General features: G+C 43.8%; 1 protein-coding gene across 14 annotated transcripts in view; it reads left to right on the top strand.

The window, feature by feature from the left end:
* Positions 1-25,966, top strand: part of RIMBP2 (RIMS binding protein 2) — an 81,497-nt gene that overhangs the window by 42,530 nt on the left and 13,001 nt on the right. For 8 of the 14 annotated variants that reach the window (XM_042034860.1, XM_042034863.1, XM_042034861.1 and 5 more), the window contains 10 exons: positions 3,147-3,197; positions 7,291-7,495; positions 12,573-12,724; positions 15,316-15,392; positions 16,225-16,334; positions 16,754-17,563; positions 20,106-20,257; positions 20,605-21,066; positions 22,707-22,850; positions 23,593-23,751. In XM_042034860.1, the coding sequence (XP_041890794.1) occupies positions 3,147-3,197; positions 7,291-7,495; positions 12,573-12,724; positions 15,316-15,392; positions 16,225-16,334; positions 16,754-17,563; positions 20,106-20,257; positions 20,605-21,066; positions 22,707-22,850; positions 23,593-23,751 (2,322 nt within the window). Of the gene's footprint in view, positions 1-3,146; positions 3,198-4,390; positions 4,412-7,290; positions 7,496-12,572; positions 12,725-15,315; positions 15,393-16,224; positions 16,335-16,753; positions 17,564-20,105; positions 20,258-20,604; positions 21,067-22,706; positions 22,851-23,592; positions 23,752-25,966 lie in introns of all 14 variants that reach the window. The other 6 variants (XM_042034867.1, XM_042034866.1, XM_042034868.1 and 3 more) reach the window with 2 other exon arrangements.

Below are 25,966 nucleotides of genomic sequence, written 5' to 3'. Positions count from 1 at the left end.
GCCAGGGGCAGGGCAGGAGATGGAGCTGCTGCAGGAGGTATGTGGGGACAGGGGCAGGGCAGGAGATGGAGCTGCTGCAGAAGGTAATGTGGGGACAGAGGGCAGGTGGGGACAGGGGCAGGTGGGACCAGAGTAGCGTGGACAGAGAAAACGGCGTGGGATGGATCTCCTGGTGAGAAGGAATTCTTGAAGGAATTCCCACCCAGCTGCCAGACTGGTCCCTGCCCTGGATTGTTCCATGGCACAGCTGCTGTGCTGTAACAAGGGGCTGTTGGCTGTGCTAAAGGATTTATAAATGTTCATGTCAGTGGGCATTAACCTGACTCCACTGTATCTGAGTTTTTCTGTTGCCCAAAAGGGATAAGAGGGACACAGTCTCATGGATTTCCTTTGTATTTCCATTGCTTCCCTCTATATTTGGCTTGGTAATACTTGTGCATTTCTTAAATGTCACGGAGGAATCCGGTCTTAATTTCTTGGTAATCGAAGTGCGAGGTCTCTACCATTTCCAGCGTGCTGTTAACATTCTCACTGACATATCAGTGTTTTGTTGGGATTTCTTTGGCTTCCTCTGCCAGACATGCAGTTCTTGCTCCCTTTCTCCTGTAAATTAGATTAAAGAGAGTCTCGTCAAGGTACTGACACATCACAGTTGATCTTCCTTTTCAAGAATGCGTCGAGTTTGCTTGGCAGGGCTTTGGTGTCCAGCCAGCGTCAGCCCACCACAGAAATGAAACAGTTGCTTAAATACCTCATTTCCAAGGTCATTCTCTAATTCACAAATCACTTTGAGGCTTCTTTTTTTCCACAATGCAATTTCTCAGTATTCATCGCAGTACAAAAAACATGATGTTGAGTTTCAGTCTTGCCAAAGTCACTTAAAGCAGCAATTGTCTCAGTGCTAATGTTGATTTTTCCAATTGCTGGACTAGATGAAAACACAGAAATAATGCTGCTAATGATAATTTGGTAGAGAATTTGCACAGAGGGACCTTCTCAGCAGAATAAAAGATGTATCTAATATAGTTGCTTGAAATAGAAAGCTGTAGTTGACCAAATGAAATCTTCCAGTTAATTTTCTTTTAGTCTTCCTCAATAAATGTACTTAGGCACACTGCAAAATGCCATTTCTAGTTATATTCAGCTGTTATTATTAGAGCGGCCTCATAAATTTTGGACTTAAATTTCCTGGCAAAGGAAAGAAATCAAAGAAAGATACAGCATTTGTTGCTAATTTTTGTTACATTCTTCTAATAAATCCTCCTTTGGACTGGCAGCAGGAGACAAATCTCTGTGCCACTCTTCCTGCTGTCCCTGGTGCTGAGCTGCAGCGTGACAGACACCGAGCACAGCCCAGGCTGTGTTGCACTTGCTATTTCACCCAGTGCAACAAGCTCAGCAGATGAATACTTTAAATAAATATGTTATCTAAGGAGCTACAACACATCACTGCCAGCTTTAACCAGGAGCTGCTGGCTCACATTTCATCCAGAGCTGGCCTCCCAATGGACCAAGTACGTGCTTGTTAAATTCTTTCTTCCCTTTTGTTTTTTTATTAGAGTCATCTTTACTTAAAAAGTGTTTCCAAAGGGAAGTAGAAGGTCTGGGCAGTAGCAGGATGGCTTTCACAGCACATCTTGGTGCTGTTGGACAGGTGCTGATGAACCACCAAAATGTGCAGTTCAGAGCAGAGCCAGTCACTGCTACAGCCCAGTGCATTTGCTGGCACGTTTTGAACACAAATAAGAGTTCATTCTCTTTTTCAGATATGTACAGACTGATCAGATTTTTCAGCCCAAAAGGAAGAACATAATATTGTCCATCGAGGTTTTGTGTTAATGAGGAATCAGATGGTCTTTTTCTGTGAGAAAACCTTAATACAAGGCAGTTTGATGTCTAAGAGAGATAGCTATTGATGCAGGTTCTGTTATCATTTATCCAGAACTCACACTCTGGGGAGGTTTTATTAAACTTGTCATGATGGATGACTCAAGGCTTTCTATTACCTGCTGTCACGTTTGCTGGTGCTCGTGGAGCCAGTGTTTTATCCCCTGCTTGCAGTGAGAGTTATTACTGTGGTGCAGGCAGGAATGGGGCTGAGCTGTGGGGGCAGGGGGGCTCTGTCACCCTGCAGCACAGGGAGGGCACTCAGGGTCTGTGGGTTTGGTTTGTGGGTTTGGGTCTGTGCTTTTGGGGACTTCTAGCCTGACCCAGCTCCCGCTGAAGGCAATAACGGAGTAGGGCAGCCCTGAGCAGTGGGGGAAATGAAGTTAAACAAAGCTGCACCTATGTCCATCCTGGGACTGTGTGGCACATTCAGTTAGAAAGGCTGTGGGGTGTTGTCCTCCGCTAAACAGGAGAGGTTTAAGACTTTTCTCTGGGGAGGAATGTGCAGAATGACACAATGGTTAACAACATTTGTGCTGGTTTTGGGCCAGCTTCAATAAAGGAGACACTGAAAACGTAAATGAAAGTAAAGTGAGGGTAACCCAAAGTTAATGAGTGCTATTTATTTGGGTTTAAGGTTTAGACTTTTCCCAACCAAAATTTGACAACTGAATTTCTAAGCTACATACAATACACTTTTCTGCCCTTGTTGATTCCCTCTTTTTGTCTTTGACTCAGTTGATTGGACCATAAATGTTGCACTCCTCTTTCCAAACAGCCTGTCTTGTGGTTGCCTTGTTTTGTGAGCTGTTTTCCTTGGTGATAAATGCTGTTGCTTCATTAAAAGAATGAGCTTAATTTTTGTATTACTTTCTCCCAGCTGCTCTGGGAGGTTTCTGTACCACGAACCCCCCAACAAATAACAAACTGCATTTCAGTTTGGATTTAGAGGGTTTCGGGGAGTTCTGAGGTGATGTTGCAGCATGTTGAACACGCTTGTGTTGGTCCAGCAAACGCCACTGCTCTGCAGCCTGGCTGGGATTCGGCCTCCTGAAACAAGCAGTGATTTCCAGGCTTGGAGCCGGAGTGCCGGAGCAGTGCTGGCACAGCCGCCCCTGTGAGATGGAAGCTGGCTCTGGATTTGAGGATAAGTGTGCTGCTTTATGTGCTTACAGCATATTGTATGTGGCATGACTAATGACATTTCCTTCTTCCTCCTTTCCCCTCTTCTTCCCTTTTTCCTTTTCCATGAAAACAAGGCTCAGGTTGAAGCTAAGAAGGAACATGAGGGAGCAGTTCAGTTGCTAGAGGTAAGATCCTCTGGGTTACCTTGGCTTGTTCAGGGCCCCTTCTGAACGGGATAACTTTTACAGCATCGTCACTTTTGCACATTTCAAGGAGTATGTAGGCAAATGGCGGTTTTTTTTCCTCTTCTGATGTAATTGCATCCTTCAAGATTTATAATTCAGTTAGGAGTGCATTAAGCTGAGCTGTTGGAAGTGATGTATGTTTCTCTTTTGGTTCCATTTTTTGTAAAATACTGTTAAAGGGAGTGATTAATTTTGATTTATTAGGCTGGAAATATAGCAGCAAATACCGGTCAGTTACCCAGGGTTCCTAATTAAATACTGTCTAATAAACATAAAGCAACATGTTAAAGAACCAGAAATTGTAAACCTAATGAAAGAATTGAGATACTTCAAAAAACCTTCAAAGGCTGTGCTAGAGAGAGAGCACTTCATTTTTCTGCCAGAGGAAAAGGCATTAAATGGTTATTAAGTGTTAACGTACGTGTCCTGAAGGATGTGCAAAAATATGGGTTGATAATAGCAAGTGCATTGTCAATATTTCTTTTAGAGATCTGCTTTTATCTCAAGGTAATTTCCAGTCTTTTTCCCTTCCCACAGTGTTTCTGTGTGTGTACTTGCTGGCTATGCCTTGGTGAAAGGTGGTTTTTCCCTGGTGCTTTGACAAACTTTAAAAAAAAAAAAAAATTAAAGCATTTGTTTGTTAATATCTATAAAAGTTAATATTCCCACAGAATGTGTTTCAGTTACAGGCTTTCATTATTGTCATATATATAAAGTTTGTTTTAGCTTCCAGACTATAAGGTGAAATTATTATTTAATGCCTGGTAGAAAGTCAGGCAAGAGATTATTCACCCCCCTCAAGCTGAGCACAATTCTTATTGAGCTGATTTGTCTGCAGCTTCTGATTTGCATAACCCCAACAAGTTTCCAAAGCTTTTGCTTTTTATTGCCACAAGCACATTATTTTTTAGCCTTTTATTTAATGTGCCTTTTGCAGTTTCAGATCAGCAGCAGTGCTGATTTCTCTAGCGTGGTTTGTGTTAATGCATGTTTTTACACGTGTAACTGTTCTAATGTACTTTGCTTTGAAATGTAAAAAAAAGTATTCAAAACTGTTTTTATTTCTTTGTTTATTTCACATCTCTTTGTTTACTGTGTCTTGTTTGGGATTTATTGCTTTGCACTTCATCCAGAACACCTTGGACAGCATGCAGGTATTTTAGGGCATAAATTCTCCTTTCCCTGTCCTGAATCCTGCACTTTTCCCTTGAAAATGAGTACGATAGCCCTGCCTCACCTTGCATGGGATGCGTGCTAGAACCATTGTTATGCAAGCATGCTTTGCATTTATTGGCCTCATACCAAATCATCAAAATCAGAATACTTTTTCTACAGGAAATTGATCTTGGCATGATTTAATGAAAGCTCTGATCCTGGTTTTCAAATCCACTTCCTTACGAGCATGCCCAGTAGGAATGGTTTGGTAATTCACTCGAGATTGTAACTTTCTGACTGTGTGGATTTTGTCTGAATTCAGATTGTTTCTTTGCTAATACAGAGACTGTTCCATGTGATACTTTCACCTGAGGCTGATTGGAGCCACCCAGGGAAAGCCATTGCTGCTCTGCAAACAGTTAAACTGTGAGATAATAGCTGCACAGCAGAACATGCTAATTACTGCTCTGAATTCAAACCTGTCCACCTGGAAAGTTGCTCATCATCTTACCTGTCCTGTGTGCACAGTGTCTGTCTTGCAATGGATGAAGTCTGCTTCATTTTGCATTCCAGAAGCCGTTTGAATTTTAGAAGCAGCGCTGGGCGCTGTGTGAGGAGCTTGGCAGCTCCCAAGTGACAGACATTCAGTCTGCTCCGAGCAGGAATGTCTGCTGTAGGCAGCCGCAGCTCTGGAGAGATCTGGGACACCTCTGTGCCACCTTCCCAGGACAGGGTGTACGGCAGGAGCCACGGCACAGGAGAAAAACTCGGAATGCTGAGGCTGTGAGCTCGTCTGGCTCTGCAGGGCCCGACACAGATTTGTAGATTTTCTCCAGTGAGGTGACTCTGGCTGGCTGACAAAGCGAGCACACGCCTGGGGTCAGGGAACAGGGATGAGCATGGGGATGCCTCCTGGAAGCTCAGTCGTGGATCTTATGGCAGATTTTCTTTATAAAGTACCAGCTTCATGCTCACGTCTTACTCACCACCCTGCTAAAAATAAAGCAGTAAAGGCATTTTTATTCCAGGCTTCGTATGGTTGTGAGAGAAAAACTTGAAATTTCTACATGCTCAGAAGAAAAGACAAAGAAGGCAGTTATCGAAATACAAATAATTTTTAAGTTAACAAATAATAATATTAATACTTCTTCAAAAATATTTTTAAGGCAGCCTTAGCTTCTTGTTGAGGTCAGGATTGTGATGCTTTTATTTTTTATGTGGTGCTAGAGTTTCCATAATTGCATGTGGAAACGTCAGTAAATATTCTTAGAGAGCTGAATAGCTTATCCTTTAACTTTTCATTGGAAAGTGGGGACCAAAAAACCCAAAGCAGTTTACTTCTTCGTTTGCTTAACGTTTGTTTAATTTGTCCTTTGACACTGTCCATAAATGCCATTTTCATGCAGCAAATTAACAAGTAGCAAAGTCAGACATGTCATCTGCTCGAAACCGCAGTGAAAAGATGAAAGACAAAAACCCCAAGCATTTCATGTTTGTGTAAAACTCCCACAATGTCTGATTCTTACCGTGTCTTGTTTCATAATCGATCAAGTGAACACCCTGAGATTTCTTTTGCAGAAATAAATTCATTTGTGTGTTATGAATGTAAAGAAATTGTATCTTCAAAATTCATTCCAACTTTCAAAAAGTAAGTGTTACTAGAAAAGGAACAAAGTACCACATTGTGTAGTAGAAAATTTGGATGTTTGGGTTCTTCTGGGTACTGTATTTTCCTTTAGCTAGGGTCTTTCTACAGGTGGTACGTAATACATGTTGTTTTCTTGATATAAACAATGTACAGTTTTTCTTATATGAACCGAGAATGTTATTTTTCTTTAAAGAAACTGAAATTGTTAGTTCAGTTGAATGAATTTAATTATTATCCAGACTTCCTTTGTTAGTACAGTTGTTTAACTAAGCACAAGAGGGGTTTTTAGTGAAGGAAAGTGGTGTTTGTTCATCATAAAGGACCGGAGTGGGATACATTATTATATCCTTAATTTAGCTGGTACAGTGAATGTGAAGATCTGGATAAAAGGGGGTTTCATGCTGTGGGGTCTTCACTACTCTTTATATGTTTGGAGTAAAACGTGTAGAACGCCCCCTGAGTTCCCCGTGCCCTTTGTCACTGCTTTCAGCCGGGGAATGTCTTTGACATCACCTCGTCCATCTTCTCACACCAGGGGTTCATGACCGTACGCAGGCAGATTCCCAGCTCCCAGCTGAAGCTTATCTTTTAGCTTCTATTTTGTTAAAGCCTGATGCCTCAAAATTCAAACAAAAATGTTATATTTTGGTACTTCTCCCACCCTTACAAAAGCCTCTTCTTGGCTGGTGCCTGCTGTGGTTTGGCTTTACAGTGAGCAGCATTGTTTTTAAGGGCAGTTCAGCCAGTGGCTGGGCCCAAATTCTGCAGGAGTCACTGGGGGTTTTCTTGCTCTTGCTGGGATTTTAATACACAGATGTTAATGTAGCAACTTAGGAGGCTTCAGCTTAATAGCAGAAGATGGGCAAACCCCAGAAATACACCTGATTATTAGAGAAGGTTGGAAAAGCACACAAAACTGACATTCAGATGTGTGAAGAAGTCACAAAACTGTGGGATCTTTTTGCAGGTGTTCTTGGCAGTGATTTTTTAGCGCTGCCAAAATCCACGATGAGGAATTTCCCCTTTGGAGACTGGCGATGAAAGGAGAAATCGCCTCAGTACTGCAGGGCTGCCCGCGGGTTGGGGTCTAAGTGTGGGCAAGGATTCAGAGAGAGGCTGTGGGCCTGTTTATCCCAAATCCTTTGCCTGTCCTGGCTTCCTGGTACCTCAGAGAACGTGCTGCAGGCAGCCCTGCTGTGCTCTCACGGCATGCCTGTGTTGGTTGTGCAGGCCAAGGTCCGGGAGCTGGAGGAGAAATGCCGGACGCAGAGCGAGCAGTTTAACCTCCTGTCCAGGGAGCTGGAGAGGTTCCGGCAGCAGGCGGGCAAGATCGACCTCCTGAGCAGCAGCTCCTTGGCACCCTCGGATCTCTCTGGTTCTCCTGGCAAATCCCTGTCCCAGTTAATGAATGGAATAGCCACTTCTATAGGCAAAGGTAAGGACCAGCGGCTATTGGTGCCGGTGCTGCCCTGGTGCAGGTCTGCGATGTACAGAGAGTGGAAGAGAGAATCTGCTCCTGTTTCTGTTTGGTGACTTGTTTGAATTTCAGAGTATGTCTTAAGCCTTCGCTGAGCTTATTCCAGTCTTCCCTGGGCACTGCTGTGAGCAAAATTCTCTCTAAGTGTTGTTGAGTGTAGTGATGAGAAACCTGTTCAGCATTAAAATTATGTATTCCTCATGTGAAAGTGTACCTCTGCTGTGAGAAGAATGGCTGTCTGAATATCCAGGCTTTGTTGTAAACCCTTCCCTGTTTCAGGGCAGGAGTAGGTCTGCTGTCTTGTTGAAGGAAGAGTTAATGGGGAAAGAAAGCACGGAGACCCCACACACTGCATTGGCCATTACATTAAAAAATCATCTAAATAAATGGAGTAGAACATGGGGAAATTGAATGGAGTGTTTTGACAGACATGAAAATTGTTTGGGCTCAGTTTCATTTGTTTAACAGAAATCATGCACTTCTCCTTAAAAATTTGGAAGTAAAATGTTTTAAAAAGCAAAAAATAGTTTCAAAAGAAATGGAGAACGTAAAGTAAAAAAAAAAATTCATTTGCATCTGTATTGATGTTCTTACACTTACAGTCCCCAGCACAGTCAACAGTATGTGTTTATCCAAGATCTGTGCTGAACTTTCACCAGGTCATCTCCTGTTGCCAGAGGCAACGGTTCTCCTAAGTGCAGAGCTTTGTAAACGATCCATTATTCATTGGAAAATTACAGAGATCAAAGCAAGAGGTTACCTGGGGACTCTTAAAAACAACTTCCATGTAAGTGACACTTTAGGTTGTGTGTTATTCCATGTGGGGAGTGTGGTCAGTGTCACCCAGGCTGGAATGACTTCAGTTGTCCTGCAGAGGAACAGTTGTCAGGTCATTCTCCTAACTTACGGATTCTCCCAAAGCTGCTTGAAAATAAGTATGAAAAGGAACTGGAAAAATCAAATGGTTTTGACTGTTTTTCCTAAGCTTCTAGAACAACTCCGGGGCACAGGGGCCTGGAAATCAGAAATGATTTCCCTGCTGCTGCAGACGAGCAGTCGCTGTCAGTGAAGGGTGCTAACTCGATGTGAAGCCGAGGCAGAAGGTGCCGAGGTGACATCCTTCTCTCAGCTCAGCTCAGCTCAGCGGTTCTGCTTCGTGTGCCTTGGCTCCCTGAACACGGAACTGGAGCTGCTGGCAGCTGTGCCCACCGTGCTCCCTGTTAGTGCTTGGGCTTTTCTGGAGCTGCGAGCCTCTCCTGAGTGGATACTGAAGTACACGAAATGGGGAATTACGAAGGCATTTCCTGATAGTCATAAGAGTTTAGTAGAAATTTCCTTAATACCGACAGCATTATCCCCTCATGTCTCTAAGGACAGGATTTTCAAAGCAACAATTAATTTAAAAGGAAAGGTAATTAGGTATTGAACTGTCCTTCAGGCAGAAGTGAAGGTCCAGCCTGTATCACTGCAATTGATCTAATGAAAAATGAAAATCAGCTAAACATTTTAAGGTACTCAGTCAAACTCTCCAAACTAATTTATATTTATTCCTCTAATGCTAATGGAAAAACCTTTTTGAAAACTTCAAACTGAAATCTCCCAAGTAACCCTTGAGTAAAACCACAGCAAACACAGCCAGGTCTGTACCCAAGGCATTTAAGGGCCTTTCTTTCTAAACCTTTTCTCAAAACCTACTGATTTTTATGGCACTTAGAATTCAGGGCCTGCAGCACTTGTGTCTAAACATCAGAAGTGCTTGGCCAACATTCATCCTCAGTATGAATGCACTGATAACAATAAAGTCATGTTTGAGCAAGTGGGCAGGATTTCTAATTATTGAAACCAACCCTTTCTCAATAACGATGGTAGAGTACAGCAAGTTCTTCAAACCACAAGTGTAATTATTTTTATTATGTGTGAGGAAGAAAGAACACAAGAGGGAGCACAGGGACAGCTTTCAGAGCAAAGCAAATGATGGAAATGAGATCAGTTAATGGCCAGCTGCTTCGCGTTAATTGGTGATGTTTGGATGTATCAGGAAATGAAATAAACCCAGCCAGGATGGATTAGAGCATGAAAAGTTCACTTTAAACATACAGTAATGTCACAATCAGATACAGAAGCCTTAAGATTTATTATTCATCAGTTAAGAGGCTCATTTAAATGGTCTTTCTAGATAATTTAGGTAGTCCATATGGAATCAGCAATTGCAGTAAATAAAATGGAAGGTCCAATTGTAATGCACACAGGGACAGATCTAATTCTCCTGAAACGTTTAAATTAGGTCTGGTGCTCTTCCTTTTTCCTTGATAGGGTATTTTTCAGACTTTCTTAACAAATATTTCCCAGTCATGGGAAAATAAAAACCATTTTGAGCATATATGGATTTAAAAAGACTTCATGGACAAGACCCCTGTGGCTTTATAAGGTTCTTTTCTAGTATTTAAAGAGAAAAAAAGACATTTTTACTTGCTGCTGTGTGTTCTTATGAGCTGCCCTGTTGTATATTTTATTTTTAACTCCCTTTTTTTCCAGAGGGAAAATATAAAAGGAAAGGTGTTTTATTGGGTTTTTTTGTTTGTTTGTTTGTTTTATTTTTTGTAGGTTTCCAGTTAACAAGCTTTAAAACAGTCTGTAGGTCTGATTCCTTCACATTCTGCTGTTCAAGCCCAGGGCCATCCATGCAATTTCCTTGGATGAACACCAGAACCAGGCTCAATCAGTTTCTTTTTTTGGAGGCAAACTTAGGCCAGTTTTTAAATGCAGCCTTTTTTGCCTGCATTCCTGTATTCACAACCTGCAGGAGCAGACATCCTCTGCAGAAATGACCAGGAGATTACAGATACTCAGGAGGAATGTGCTTCCTGCACTCTGAATCTCAATTTTGCAAAGGCATTACTTGATGATGCTTGTGTTTATTTTTTTAACCCAGCTGTGGCTCTACATACATAGAATCCACATGAATTTACATATAATATTTGTCTCATAACCTTTACTAAAGGCTCCTCTCCAGAGTACACAGAGCTCACTGCTGAAGTTCTTTGGTAGGGCTGACATGGAAATCTGTTCTTCCCAGTTTCTGGCTGCTGCTGTTGGGTGTTCAGTCCCTCTGCAGGACAGTGAGGTGTCTGTGGGGGCTGTGTGGGGTTACCAGTGCTGTCTGGGGCCAGAGCTGTGCCCAGGCCCTTCATGCAGTCACAGCTACACCACAATTTTCTCCGTTGTGTTAAGGACTCAGGGTAAATTTTATGTACCTTATTTTCCAAGTGAAAAAATCAGACAGATCCATATCTTCCAGCATCCTGATATTCCTGGAGTTCCTGACAATGTGTGTTCCTATGCTAGTTATTATCCTATATGTCTGCAAAGCAAGGGCTGCATTGCCCTAGAACCTTCCTCCACATCTTGTACCTCGTGCCAGTAATTTAAAAACAAAGCCTGGAGAATGCAGGAGGTCTGAGACCAAACAGCAGCTTCCTTTCAATGAATAATCACAGTTGGCCTGATTATTTATAGCTTGGTGCTGACAGCCTGATACGGCAAACACATTAACAGCAAACAGAAGGAGCTGAATTGGCTAAAGGTTCCTGAATGGGGAGGACTTTTCTGTTATATGTGTGAGAAAGGTTCCAAGAATAAAAAATGTGCCCTTTTCCAGTCTGGGGACTGCTCTAAGTGGGGCTGGTTGTAATTAATCTTTTGTATGGTGAGTTGTGTATTTCCCTGCTGTCAATGGGCTTAAGCTGTCCTGCTGTAAATTACAGTGATGCAGAGAAAATTAATCATATTGGACTAATGAGCACACCAGAAAAACCCTCTGATGATATTCTTGGAGCTTATTCTCCTCTGCAGTATGAATAAAGAGGTTCCACTGATAATTCCTGGTGACGTGGACTGGGAATCTTGCAATTCAGTAGCAAAACGTTGCTGTCCAGACTTCTGGCAGAACGGGAGAGGAAATGCTGAACCTACACATAATCAGGGTCTGAGAAATTAGAGCACAGGCTCGTTGTGTTAATGAGAGGCAGAACGCACTCTGCATATCTGGAGGTGTCAGCAGCACACTGTGCTCTGCTGTAACTCCTGCTCATGCTGCAGGTAAAATTCAGCTCAGTTTACAATTCCTGCTTTCATGTGCTTTGGGGACTAAACTGACAGTAAAAGGAAAAAATGTACAAGTGTTTTGTACCAAGCTCTATTAGTCTTTCTTGGAACCTTGATGACTTTGCTCTTTTTACTTGTCTCACCTCTGGTTTTCACCCGAGTTGGGAGGAGATGAGAGTGTTCAGCCTCCTTAGGCTGTTCAACAAGCAGTATAATCTGTCTTTTCCTTTCTTCTAAACTGTTTCGAAACAGCACAATAAAAAGATTCCAAAAGGATTTTCAGAGATTTTTCCTTGTGAACAGCCTTACTTTCCACATTTTAGAAACTGGAGAGATGGCACTGGGACCAAATTACGTGGTCTAGTGCTGGCGTCAGTGAGGAACTCTTGTGGAATATGCAGCAGGTGCTCGTGGCACTTCCTGCCTGCCAAGAGTCAAACAACTTCATTTCAACGTGAATATCCTGCCACTTAAATCATTAGCATTTCAGTCTCTTTTTTAGAAGGCACATGTATGACTCCATTCTGCTTGCCAGTATATGACAGAGTCCCCAAAAGAAATAAAGGTTCTAACGGCAGCTTTAGTGCTGGGTGTGTTACACAGGGTGTCTCACAACTTCCCCAAACATATCGGGGTGCTCAGAACCAAGGTGGGCTTTTTTCCACTGGGGGAAATTTCACTTTTGAATTCTTGGAATTAAAATGCCTTCACTTTCTGCCTTATGGTTTGTTTTGTATTGTTGACTTAAGCAATTTACCAAAAGTCTGGGAACTGGGAGGCTGAGCTGCTTCTGTGCTCTGCAGTCTACCCACCACAGTCTTCTTCTTGAACGATTTTTAGCAGGAGAGGAAAACAACCTTCTGCTGTGTACTGGCAGTGTTTCTGCTCGAGAACCATTCCTTATTCTCGTGTGTGTTTTCTTCGCTGCCAGGTCATGAGAGTCCTTCTGGAAGTCGCTGTGTGATTTCAGAGTTTATACGACCCCTTCAGATATCTGGAGACAAACCAGAACAACTGTCTGTCAAACCTACATTCCTGTCCAAGTCAAGATCTGGTACCCCAAGATGCAGATTTGATTCAGACGTGAGTCTTTTTGAATTTTTTACTGAAAAAGTGATTTAGGGCTGAGGCTTCTCTGCTCCAGCAGGCTGATGCAGGTTGATCCACCTGCTTTTAAAAAATCAATACATGAATGTTCTCATTTTCTGAGGCAAGTTGGGAATGTGATCAGTGGGAATTTAAGGGATATTTTCAAAGAAGCTGCAGTTGATGTCCCACTTACACAGGATAAAAATCGGGTGTGTGAGGAACTCCAGCTTCTCTGAAGATCTCAGCCCCCAGTGATGCACACAGAGCATTTTGGTGCTTCTGGGTGAGGTGCAAACCAGCATTTCTGGCTGTGTCTGCTGTTGGGCAGGGCTGTGTTAGGCAGGTTTATTAGTGCTTTATTCTGTCTCCCAGAAGGTGTGACTTTGATACAGCCTGGGCAAAGGGAACAGGAGTTCCTTGTGGTGCCCTGGGGATGCTGTGGCAGGAAAATGGTTCATTCTGCAGGACTCGTTCTCTGCCTGGTTTTTATGATGTGTGAATCTCCCCCCTACAGCAGGGCAGCCACCACCTGCTCACAGCCTCCCCAGCCTCTCCCAAAGGATTCTGAGCCTGGGAAATGGAAGTGAAACTTGCAGGATGTTGTCACTAAACATCCTGTTGTTCGACTCCACATCTTGTATTCAGTCATGCTTTTGAGAGGTTCTGTTCTTCCTTTCTTAGGAGGCTTTTCTGCTCTTCAGTAGAATTCCAGTAGAAATCCAATGGGAAGCTCAGAAGAGCTTTTCAGAGGTGCCATAACAAGTTGATTTTTAATATTTAGGGCAAATGCTGAATATAAAGACTGCACAGAAAAAATGTTGTAAGCTTTGTAGAAGGGTATTAATTTCTGTTAAATAGCCTGGTTTATATGGGCAGACAGCCATGAGGAAATGATCTTCAGATTTTACCTCTCATTTCAAGAAAACCCTTTCTCAGTCTTTACAGGAGCGAATAAGTTGCAACTGTGTGCATAATTTCTACCTATGTTACATTCGTTGCTGCTGGACCTGTGAGAGTTGATGGAATCAAAATGTTTCCAAATGGATCACAAGCCCGAGGATATTCAAGAAAATGTTAGATTCTTGCATAGTGGGAATTCCATGGGCGTTTCTGAGGATTACCCACAGGAAATGTTTGTGTATGTTTGTGTAGCAGCATTACTGAAAAGTGGAAACATTCACTGCTTTCTGAAGAGGCCACAGAAAAAGCAGCTTAGCAAGGAGACTTAGGGAAGCAGAACTAACAGCAAGGAACAGAGGAAGCGCACGTCAAATTTAATTCCCCTTTTCCATTATTTTTGAGTTATCTCTCACTGAGGATGTCAAGCCCTCTTTTGCAGAATTGTACGTTTTGTGCCTTCTGGAGTGTCATTATGTGATGCACACTTACATTATGCAGGCTCTCAGAAATTAAGCTCCATTCTTTTTTAGAGGTACCTAGACCCAAGGGAGAGTGTTTGAAGAAAATGTGAAAAATGGAGCATAATGCTGGGAAGTCTGGAATAAATAAATAAGTAAATGATACTCTGCAAAAAATACACCTGCAACTGCCCTGGTTGTTCCTATTTAAAAAGCCTTCTAGAATAACCATTACTGGTTGTGTGCTCGATGAGGTGCCCATATAAATGTGTCAGAGTGATAATCCTGGCAGATTTTCCTGGATCCCCCAGTGCTGCACAGGGGGAATCCCTGGGAGCTGGCTGGGAGTGTCCTGGTGCTGGAGCTGAGTGCTGGCAGGACAGTGCGTGCTGGGCTAAACCACCCCTCAGAAGTTCATTCAGAGGAAAAGGGACTTCACTCAGTATTTTTCTGGAGTGCTTTTGGCAGGGACCAGTTTAGACCTGAAAGTTGCAGTTCAGTGTTCACTCTGTCTAGATTGTAAAATTTTGCTCAGTTCTTGGACAATTTATTTAATTTCATCCCACTGTTAACCCAGTATTTTTACCTTAATTAAAGTTCTCTCAAGCTCAGGCAAAAAGTTGGTAATTTTTTCTGAAATGGCTCACAGCAAACTGTGCAGTAAGTGGAGGGAAGTTCATCTCTCACTTTAAAACCTCCACGAGCTCAAAGCATAGCAGAAATTACTGTTTTACCACTAGAGACCTCGTGCAGAGCTAAAATAGGCAGAGTCTGTGTTGACTCAACACCGCAATTAAATCTCCAGGTTTTGTAGACCAGATTTGTAATAGAATAAATGTGTGGCTTTGCAGGATTGAATTAAATGTGATATTAAATCCAGAAGAAAATACATTATTTCTTTCAGTTAGTGGAAAAGGTGGCATTCAGCAGATGCTGATGCTGTGGATTGGGTTGGATTGGCAAGGGGGGATATTTTGTGTGATACTCATTGTTTGCCAGTGTTTGGAAGTTGACAGTGGCACCAGTTCTAAACTCAGCATTTGTTTTAAGTACTCGGTCACTGGAATATGCCTTTCTGAGTAAAATTAACCAGTTGTGTTCCATGTTAGAATTTAATTCTTTTTTCCTTGATATTGTGTGTTCACTGATTTGTATCACCTGTCAGGAAAACTGTCCATTCCTCCTTTTTTTTGAAATCACATTATTTTTTTTCTCCCCCCTCTACAGATGGATAATGATCAGAATTCCAATACCTCAAAGCAGAGATATTCTGGGAAAGTCCATCTTTGCATTGCCCGTTATAGGTAAAACATCTCATTGCAGATACAGCACGCAGTTGTAATGTTCAGCATCAGGTTTGGCTTCACTTTATTCATGCACTGAATTATTGCAAGGAATTAAAGTTATGGATAGCAGACCCCTTTCCTGTTGGCACTGGCTGCAAAACAGTGCCCTATCCACGGGCCTGAATTGCCAGAGGGGGCTGAGCATGGCCTCTGCAGTTCTGTCCTTCAGTGTCTAAATCACATTAAATGGGCACCTCCTACTTTAGAGAGGGTGTCTCCTTCTGTTCTTATAAATTACTTTTTCAAGCAAGAAAAGACTTGAAGTCCATCACTGCTTTGCACATTAAAATTTCAGACATAAAGTACTGTCATGATGAAAATTTCAGTGGCTAACAATTTCCTTCAGGATAGATGTGGATTTAAGTACTTTATAAGTACTTTTTGTCTCTCAGTAGCTTCTTTTGGATGTAACTCACTGTTTTTGTCTTCTTTTACCTTGTCTCTGTAGGAGTTTATTAAACTTGTGTAAAAGGAACATAAAATTGAGTACAGCAACTGACAGAGACCCCACAACTGAGCTTGCTTTAATTCACTCTAAAAACTAAAGAGAATTTTGGCCAGTGTATTTCAAGAGCCCTAAGTGAGAAGTGTCCAAGTAAATTCTGCAGGAAAGGACGTGGGTTTAGGGGCAGAGCTCCTGAGGGAGGAGGGTGGGACCTCACAGGCACAAACTGACCCAGGCCCACTCAGAACGTGTCTCAGAAGGGGAGCAAAAACACTGCCTGGGGAAATTGCCCTCCTTGGAGCTGTAGCCCCTTTCCTGAGCAGCACTCTGCCTGTCCCCCCACAGCTACAACCCTTTCGATGGACCAAATGAAAATCCAGAGGCGGAGCTCCCTCTTACGGCAGGAAAGTACCTTTATGTGTACGGAGACATGGATGAAGATGGCTTCTATGAAGGTATTTTTTATTTAATCCATGAATTCATGCTAATTCATGCAGATTGAAATCAGTTTGTCTGTCAAGCACACTCCAAATTCTTTCCTTCATCTGCTCCTAAATCGGTTGCTAAAATTAGCTTTATCATCATGGTGTTCATTAAAAGAATTTCTGCACCAGCAAAGCCTCTCCTTGCAGGCAAAGCTAATTATAAGATATTTTATAGTGTCAGCTTTTCCTGCTGGCAAGATTTAAGTTGACAAAAAAGCTTACTGGCAGTTCTGGTTTTTCCCTTAATAAGCCTTTATGTTCTCAAACTGGGGATGTTGTTTCTGTATTTTCACTCATCCTTTGCACCTTACCTTGTCCACTCTCAAGGCACTGGCATGAGAAAGGTATTCTGCTTCGGGGGTTATAATGGCACTGCTCTTTCTCACCAGGAGAACTTCTGGATGGACAAAGAGGACTAGTCCCTTCAAACTTTGTGGATTTTGTTCAAGACAACGAGACCCGGTTATCAAGCACACTCAGCAGCGAACAAGATCAGAATTTTATCAACCGCTCGGGTCCTCCCTTGGAAGGAGATCTCTTGGAGATAAGTCCCCCAAGTCACATAGACTCCAGCGTGATCAGCAACGGCGCAGGGACTCTGGATGTGAACATTGATGAGATCGGAGAAGACATTGTGCCTTATCCTAGAAAAATCACCCTTATTAAACAACTAGCCAAAAGTGTTATTGTGGGCTGGGAGCCACCGGTAGTGCCCCCCGGCTGGGGAACCGTCAGCAGCTACAACGTCCTGGTGGACAAGGAAATCCGGATGAACATAGCCTTGGGAAGCAGAACGAAGGCTCTCATAGAAAAGCTCAACATTTCCACGTGCACGTACCGGATATCCATCCAGAGCATCACCAACAAGGGCAACTCCGACGAGCTGCAGTGCACTTTGTTAGTGGGCAAGGACGTCATCGTAGCCCCCTCGAACCTTAGAGTGGACAACATAACCCAGATTTCTGCTGAGCTGTCCTGGCTCCCTACAAACAGTAATTACAGTCATGTCATCTTCCTCAACGAGGAGGAATTTGACATTGTCAAGGCTGCTAGCTACAAGTACCATTTTTTTAATTTGAAGCCCAATATGGCCTACAAGGTGAAGGTCATGGCAAAGCCCCATCAGATGCCCTGGCAACTTCCCTTGGAACAACGAGAAAAAAAGGAAGCCTTTGTGGAATTTTCTACATTGCCAGCAGGTTTGGTATTATCCTCCCTACCCCAAAACTCTTCAGCTGAATTTCTCTGCAAATACTAGATAAAATAATTTAACCTTCACAGAGTCATTTAGGGGATGTAAGTGCATTTCGGTTGTGAAGTTGTCATCACATTGTACAATTTGACTTTGTAAAGTCAACAGAGTCGTTGTGTTTTGGAAAGTCTGAGGTTTTTTCCCACCTGGCTTTTACATTAGGAGTGTTGGTAAGTGTTGTCAGTCATCTCCCATTATTTAAGAACATTGAAGTAGTTTTGAAAACTAGACCAGAAATAACGTAGTGAATTTAAAGGATAATCTCATCATTTTGGGGGTGTATGGCAGCACCTGAAAAAATCTGAGTATCTTCCCTTGTAGCTTCACCCACCCCAGGTCATCTAATCATGGAGAGTCGGAGCCCCCTCATGTATTCAATCTTTCGGGTCCTGCTGCAGGGTCCCTGGGTGCCTCTGGGGGGACACTCGGGTACAAGTGGCCCCTGGCAAGTGAAATGTCAGAAGCGTGTTCTGAGCTGGGGTTTGTTCACTCCCACTGGGGCTTGATTCCAGCAGAGGGGCAGGAGTTCATTCTGGTCCCCTCCTTGGCCTGTGTAACTTTCATGAGAGGAGAGGTGGAGGACAGCCCTGCTGGTTGAGCAGAGGGGGAGTTGAGCTGCTGTGTCTCCTGTTTTGGTGCTAATGATTAATGGTTTCAGTGAAAATGTCCTCAGCTCACACATTCACTCTTAAGTCTGGAATCATTTCAGAGGGATAAGTGGCAGTGCTGTTGTGGACTCTGCTGGGAGGGGGGCATTTCAGACCGGGGGTGTGTCCTGGGGGAGTTGGGAGGCACTGCCTGGATGGTGGCTTGAACTGATTTCAACTTTGCTATTTAGGAAAGGCCTTTTGAGTGAGGTTTTTTTCCAGGCCAGACACTTAACATGCTGTATCTCCCTCTAGCTGTGAAGGCTGCTGAGCAATGCATGAGCTGTTCTCTGCTGAGGAGCTGAAGCGCAGTGAAGCCTCAGCTTTCGGATGCAGACATCCCAGAATGTTCCCCACTGCTTCATTTCACTGAGAGCACTTTCACAGAAACAAGTCAACTTCTCACTGTTGTGTAGCGAAATAAAATAGCAGCAGTTGAAGTGGTTAGAGGCTGATGCCTGTATTTCAGAGTCACTGGAACAAAGGGAAAGGATGGATGTGGAGTCAGTGATGGAGTTACCATCACAGTGTGTCATGCAATTGAACTCCTCATCTTGATTCATCAAAGCAACGGAATTGCTTCCATTAAAATAGAAGTAGTTCTCTCTTGGGCACTCAGATCTAAAAATAGAAGTAAGTACAGGATCAGGACCAATGGGCCTGCTGCGGTTTTTTGGAGCTAATTTATGTAAAAATACCCATGAGGAGCCAAGTGTAGCAGAATTCCAAAACAAACATTTATGCTGATGACCAAGACCATCAAAAGTCATCAGGAATAATTTCCCATTTAATGATGGGAGGAAATAGAAACCATGCTGAGCCTCAGGCACTGCACTTTATTAAAACTCTCTCTGCTACAGCCCGTGAAGGTTGAGGCAGACTCCCTGGGGATTGTTTGCTTTTGGGAGAATGAAAGGAAGGTGACTTCTGCAGGGGCAGATTAATGTCATTGTCATTGGCAAGAGGCTGGGTTAGATCAGGTGCATTCTTTCTTGTAAACTGAGCAGCCTGGCTGGATTGGGAATGCTGGCTGTCAATAAAAGACGATAATCAGAAAGACTGAAATTCAATCCTGAACCAAAATCCCTCTTGGCCAAGAATAGTATCAGGTCAATTTGCATACTCTCAACTTGCAGCTAAAAGTACTTTATAGATGCAGGGGTGCTATGAGCAAAAATTTCCTGTTGTGCCTGTACTGTCCTGAACACGACTGTGATTTTATTCCCATGCCCACGAGAGGATGAAATCCAGTGACAGCAAACCAGTGAAATGCACTGGCAGTTTGCCAGTGATGATGTGTGACATTTGCACGCGCATCATGCGCACAGTTGAAGTGTTTGTAGCCTTTTTGGTGGATGAACAGGAGTTGGTTGCGTTTAGTCCACTGGGAAAAGCAGTCTCACAGCAGCCAAGGTCTGTGTTCTCCTGGCTGTTTGCAGAGAGGGCTGCAGCTGAGCCCTGATTCTGACACGTTTTAGCAGGAGACTCTGCTCAGGGTTTGATGGTTACATTAACACAACAGGATGCTTGAAAAATGTATGAACTGATAATCTCTGTGATATTTTTACTTGGGCTTTCTGGCCAAAGTAGAGCTATTTATAGTAGGGGAATGCCTTTTAATTAAGGAGGTATTTGGTGTGCTATTACACTGACTTACTGTAAATGCCTTAAGAGGTTAGTGGGTGTATTTTTTGATTCAGTGCAGACAAAAGACTGTGAGAACACTTGTCCTGTAATCAGCTGGTGGAAAATGCTGAAGTTCCAGCTTGCAGCCCACATTGCACCTTAGTTCACTGCGCTTCTGGTCTGAGGCTCCAGAGTGACCACTCCCATCTCCCTTAGGTCCTCCAGCTCCACCTCAAGATGTTGCTGTCCGGGCCGGGTCCACGCCAGGGACTGTCCAGGTGTCCTGGAAGCCCCCGGCTCTGACGGCGACGGGGACGTCCCACGGCGCCAGTGTCACAGGTTACGGTGTTTATGCCAAAGGGCAGCGGGTGAGTTCCCTTCCTGCCACGGTGACCGTCTGCTCTAGGCCATTTCAGCTGGCAGGTAAAGGTGTGACAGCCCTGGGGTGGGTGCAGGGGCTTCGTAGCTGCCAGCAGACCCTGTTCTTTTGTTTGGGCACAGCTTGCTCCCTTTCTAGAAGCCCTTTTGGCCGAAGGGGTTGGGAGGATAGAAGCCAGCCCGTGTGAGTGGTGTGGAGCCCGGTGTGGGCTCCTGCAGCCCACTCTGTGCTGGCAACAGTTCACTCTGCAAAGACTTTGAGGGTTGTACTGCAGTGGGGCTGAGGGGAGGGCAGCAGATGATTTCATGCTCACAAGAGGCTTGTTTGTGCACTCAGGTGGCAGAGGTGATCTTCCCAGCAGCAGAGAGCACGCTGGTGGAGCTGCTGAGACTGCGGAGTCTGGAAGCCAGGGAGGTGACCGTCCGAACGCTCTCTGCGCAAGGGGAATCAGTGGACTCTTCTGTTGCTGCCATTCCATCTGACCTCCTGGTGCCTCCAACCCCTCACCCCAGAACTGCTCCCAAATCTAAGCCATTAGCAAGTGCCGGAGCCCCAGAAACCAAAGAAGAACATTTAGGCCCACATTTAAAAAGGGATGAGTCATGGGAGCAGACTCGTTCGGTGTCCCCTGTCCATGGACACATGCTGGAGCCACCCAATTTCCATGGCCCACTCCAGGGGAGGAGGTCTCCATCCCCCAACAGAATCCTCCCCCAGCCTCAAGGCACTCCTGTCCCCAACACCGTCGCAAAAGCCATGGCAAGAGAAGCTGCACAAAGAGTGGCAGAGAGCAGCAGGGTAAAGGCAAACTTCTTCCTGAGGCTTTTTTGGGCTGGTTTGTTCATTGTGACACTTCCCACCAAAGATTTTTTCATCATGTGCTTTAAGGAGCGAGTAATCATTCCCAAACTCTGAAGATCCATAGTCTGAGAAGAAGCAGTGTGCTGAAATTCTGGGCTCATAAAGCCTTCCTGTGTCTGCTGTCATGGATCCACAGGGAATTTTACCTATCTGCCCTTCTCAGAGCTACACTGTCACACATGCTTGCAACTGCTTTTCATTCCAGCTCCTCCTGGAGCTGCCAGCAGCGGCACTGCCCAGGGACACCCCTGGTTTGGACACCACAGTGACCCATGGCTGCTGCACTGACTCAGACCTTTGCTAGTTCATTTAAACCCCACATTTGGGGCTCTGGGGTCAGTACAGCTGATCCTGCATCCTGACAACGTGCTGTGGGTTTTCCACACAAATACGCAATATTTAAATACTCCCAGTGCCCTGGGCAGTTGCTTTCTCACCACAAGCTGCTCACAACTGTCTGTTACTTTGTGCAAGCTGAGGTGTCACTTACTTCATACATTTTTTTGGTCCTTCATCTGGCAATCATCAGTTACGTCCAGTTTTTAGTCTCCCACTGTATCTCCAAAATAGCTCCATTAATTTTGACAGTTCACACGTCTTAACAGCCCCAACTTATTGACTGTTCCTGTTTTGGGATGCATTTGATCCAGTGGGTAAATTGAGCCAGCTTTTGAGAACCTGAATAACTCTGGATCAATAAGGTCTGATAAATACATGTGTATGCATGTGTATATATCTTCCTTTTGTTTATAAAGGAAGAAAACTGGGATGTAATAGAGGGAGAAAAAGCAATTGCTTTCTTTGGCCCTATGAGGTGAAAGTTGATTTAAGAACCACATAGAGAAAAAGAGAACAGAAATACTTTTTCTGGTGTGGAAAATTGCTGACATAACATCTGCTCTGAACCATGTCTGACTGCATTAGTTTAAGTGATGCTTGAAATGTTTAATTCAGGAATCTGGACAGAAGTTTATAGATGAATTAATTCTGAATTAAATCAAGTTCTGCCGGTGATATTTGCCATGTTTAGTCCCCTGTGGTACAAATTCTTCACTTAAGAGCTGCAGAAGGAGCTGTGTGCCTGCTCCTGCCCTCATCCCCCCTGTTGGGTGGCTGATGGGCACTGTCACCAGAGCAAGCAGCAGGAACTACTGAGGCCAAGAGGCACCTCAGAGCAGAGCAAGAGCCCAGAGCCTCATTCTGTGGCTTTTTTAGTATTGAGGTCAAAAATGCCATCGTGGCTCGGTCACCCGCTGACTCTGCTGAGCGGAAATGCCTTTGTCAGCAGCCTCTGCTGTAGGATACTGAGAACTTTGGTAAGTGGAACAGGGAGGAAGGCTGGCAGCTGAGTTGGTGATCACGCAGAATCAGGTAGTTGTGTTTATGAGCCAGGGTAATAAAACAAGCAAAACAATTCTTGGAAAACTCCTTAAAGGTTCCAGCCAGGGGAAACTAACGGTGCTTTAAACCATGAGTACACTTAAATGTGGTGTGCTTGAGTCTCCGTATTTGCCATTTCTGCCACTGGGTGCAGGAACCAACTGCCTCACAGTCCTCTGGTGTTGTTGCTCTGTTAGATGGAGAGGAGGAGCGTGTTCAGCGAGAGGAGCAGCGCAGCCCAGTACTCCGATGAGGAGGAGGATGGTTACGATTCCCCCAAGGTCAAACGAAGGGGAGCTTCGGTTGACGATTTCCTGAAAGGGTCAGAACTTGGAAAGCAGGTAAGTCACCTGGCTCAGTTATTGTATCAAGTGTTCAACGGGAAACAAGTATTTTATGAAGCTGAGCTCTGCCCCGGTCACCTCCTGCGCGTTGTGGCTCGTTGGTGACAAGAGGCTGAGCCGGGGGCAGGGGGAGGCTCCTGTTACCGGGGCCTGGCGGGAGCTGAGTGCTCGGCACCAGGGATCTCCTGAGCACCCTCCCTTCCAGCAGGCACTGGAAACTGAATTTCGCCAGTCTATTCCTACAATGTTTAAGAGAATTAAAGCTTCAAATGCCATCATCTATAGCTGTAGCATACGATGGGGGTAATATCCTGCAAGAATTACATGCTGATCACTTTTAAATTATGATGTGATGTAACAAACAGCTGTGAAGAACAGATGATATGTGAATTATCCTAAGGCTTTTACAATTTGGTCAGCAAGTCCATTGATGCATGAAGGACCTCTTTAATAAGGAGAATTTAATTAAGACTAAAACTAGATTTGGTGCTGTGGATGGAGATACCCTTTGTTGTATCACCTGGAATTAAGATAGGATTTCTTGAATTACCATCATAAACGGGCAGAACCACTCCTACACGATGTCTCCACTAGAGCAGAGCCCAAGCCTTGTGATGTAACCCATTAGTGGTTCCCAGAGTGACATTCCAGCCCAGGAAATGCTCTAGTCTTCATGCTGTTATCCAGGGATTATCAGCTTTAGAGGCAGTAAAGGTTTTCCCCTCACCTTGTCCCTCAGCCTCACTACTGCATCGGGGATGAGTACCAGACGGAGAGCAGCCGGGGCTCGGACCTGTCGGACATCCTGGAGGAGGACGAGGAGGAGCTGTACTCGGAGATGCAGCTGGAGGACGGCGGCCGGCGGCGGCTCAGCCTCACCTCGCACAGCGCGCTCAAGGTGAGCGGCCTCAGGGAGGCCCTGGCAGCTCCTCCACCTCGGATGCTGCCTCCAAAGCATTTCTTGCAGTCAGTTATGGATTCTGCAGACCATTAAAGCTCACGCTGTCTATAGACCTAGAACTGGGCCGCTTTAATGCATCTATTGCTTTATTTTTTTCATTATTTAGTAGATAAACATTAAACTAGTTTACTGTTTTCCTGTATGTGATTGTTGCAGCTGCAGCTTCTCTTCTACATCTGGGGACATTCCCCGTGTCTCTGGGAAGATGCACTGCATGTGCTACCCTGAAAATGATTTGTTTCTGAGCAAGGAGATTTGTAAAAACTTAGAAAACAACTTAGGTTTTTCATGTCTGAGTGATTTGTCTGTGTATCCAGTGCTAGTCCCATGCCTTCCACAGGCTTTAAAGCATTCTTGTAAGAAAGAGAGTTGTTTTCAGCTTTGTTTGATCAATGCTTTATCAGAACTCCTTTTGCTCTGATTATTAGGGCATCACCAGAGTAGGAAATACCTTCCAGAAGTATTGCTTTGAAACAGAAATATTCATCGTGAAAGACAACTTCAGTATAACAACTAAAGATTTGCAAAACAGTAAACCTACCCAGTACTGAAGAGATATTTCCCATATTACATTTGTACGTGTAAATTGTGTTTGCCTCTTCATGTGTGTAGTAATTACACAAACTGTGTTTTCTTAGAAAGCACAAACCTGCAGGTCAACTTCTTTTTAGTAGATTGTTATTTAACTAAAATCAACACTATTTTCTCATGCGTACGAGAATTCTGACCATTCTTCTGACTGCTTTCATGGGCTGTAAATTCAGTCCTTTTATTCTGATACTGTCTGGAATGAGACAGGCACTTTTTCAAAAGAAGAAATTGTCAGTGTTTCTGTTACTGCAACAACATAGGGGTTGAAATCCTTCTGCAGCCTGCTTCTATCCCCTTCCCCTGGCAAAAAGAATAAGCCCTGGACTGTTCTTGTTCTTTATGCATCAGAAGCTGTATTTACTTCTTGGATTTAAATCGATACTGCCAGTGTTGATACTGAGAAAATTCCAGAACCTTAACGGGTGTAGGGAATGGTTTTTGACCTGTTAAGGTTTGCAGGCTTCTCTTGGTGTAGTAGTCTATCAAAACTGATCTTTTTTCCATTTCTGTGGCACTTTGTCTCAAGTTTCACAGCTGTTATACACATTTTAAAACCAAATGAAAATAGGTGAAATAGTCATAAAGTACTTAGAAAGTCCCCTGTGCCTGAAAGGGGACAACATCCAAACCCCAGCTAAGTTCAGAATGCTCAGAGAGAGATACTGCTGAAATCTCCCAGATGATCCTGTCGTTATTTATGGGTGCTCTTGAGTCCAGAGATGCCCCTGATCTGGGCATTAAGCACAAGGAGAGATGATCTCTGGGATGCAGAATCAATAAATCCTGTCAGTCAGAACCAGCACCTCCTGCATTTATTCCCTCCTCTCTTCCCAGAGCCCACCGAAGACGCTTGTAGGATTCTTTGTCAGACCAACCTGTGTTTCATGGAAATGGAACAGGAAAATTGCAAAATATATCTGGTGTGTCCAGAATGCTTATTTTACCCAGTCTGGGATAGTTTTTTACCTGCTTCTGGCATAAACAGACTTTTACTTCTGCTCACGGCTGATTTTCAAATACTGGTTTTATGAAGCAGGTACAAGATTATGATGAGAGATTTGATGGCAGTGCAGAGCAGGTGGCATCAGAGAGCAGCCTGCGTCCCAGGGGTCTTTCCGTGGAAGCCAAGCTTTAAAAATGGTGCAGGTTTTTTAGAATTTTAGAAAGGAAACCAGAACTCCTTTAATGATGCCTGCAGAAGAGCTCTCCTCTGGCAGGAGACTGAAGATATTTGCTACCTATATAGGATACTTCGAGAGATGCAAAGCAAGAAAGCTTGCTAGGGCAGAGCTGTGATTCTCAGATATGGGTTCTGCTTACAAAGAAAATGAAATGGCAGTTTGGCATGGGGCAAGGAACGAGTTTTAATGCCATTCTCATTCACCATGCTGGAACCTGTAGGCAGCTTTCATTACTTTGTTTCAAATGTATGAGTTTATTCTTGTCAAGGGCATCACTCAGTTGTTTGTACTGACCTCTCATGTTCTATCTGACATCCAGCAACTTCTTAATCATGTCTTTATTTTTCACAGATTCTCATTCAAAGCATGACATCCTTTTC

The sequence above is a fragment of the Corvus kubaryi genome, unplaced genomic scaffold (assembly GCF_017639235.1).
Source record: "Corvus kubaryi isolate FWS band 111438036 unplaced genomic scaffold, C.kubaryi_AGA036_p1.0 37382, whole genome shotgun sequence".
Classification (NCBI taxonomy): domain Eukaryota; kingdom Metazoa; phylum Chordata; class Aves; order Passeriformes; family Corvidae; genus Corvus; species Corvus kubaryi.
The sequence above is the reverse complement of the archived record's forward strand: the minus strand, read 5'-3'. Positions and strand labels throughout refer to the sequence as shown.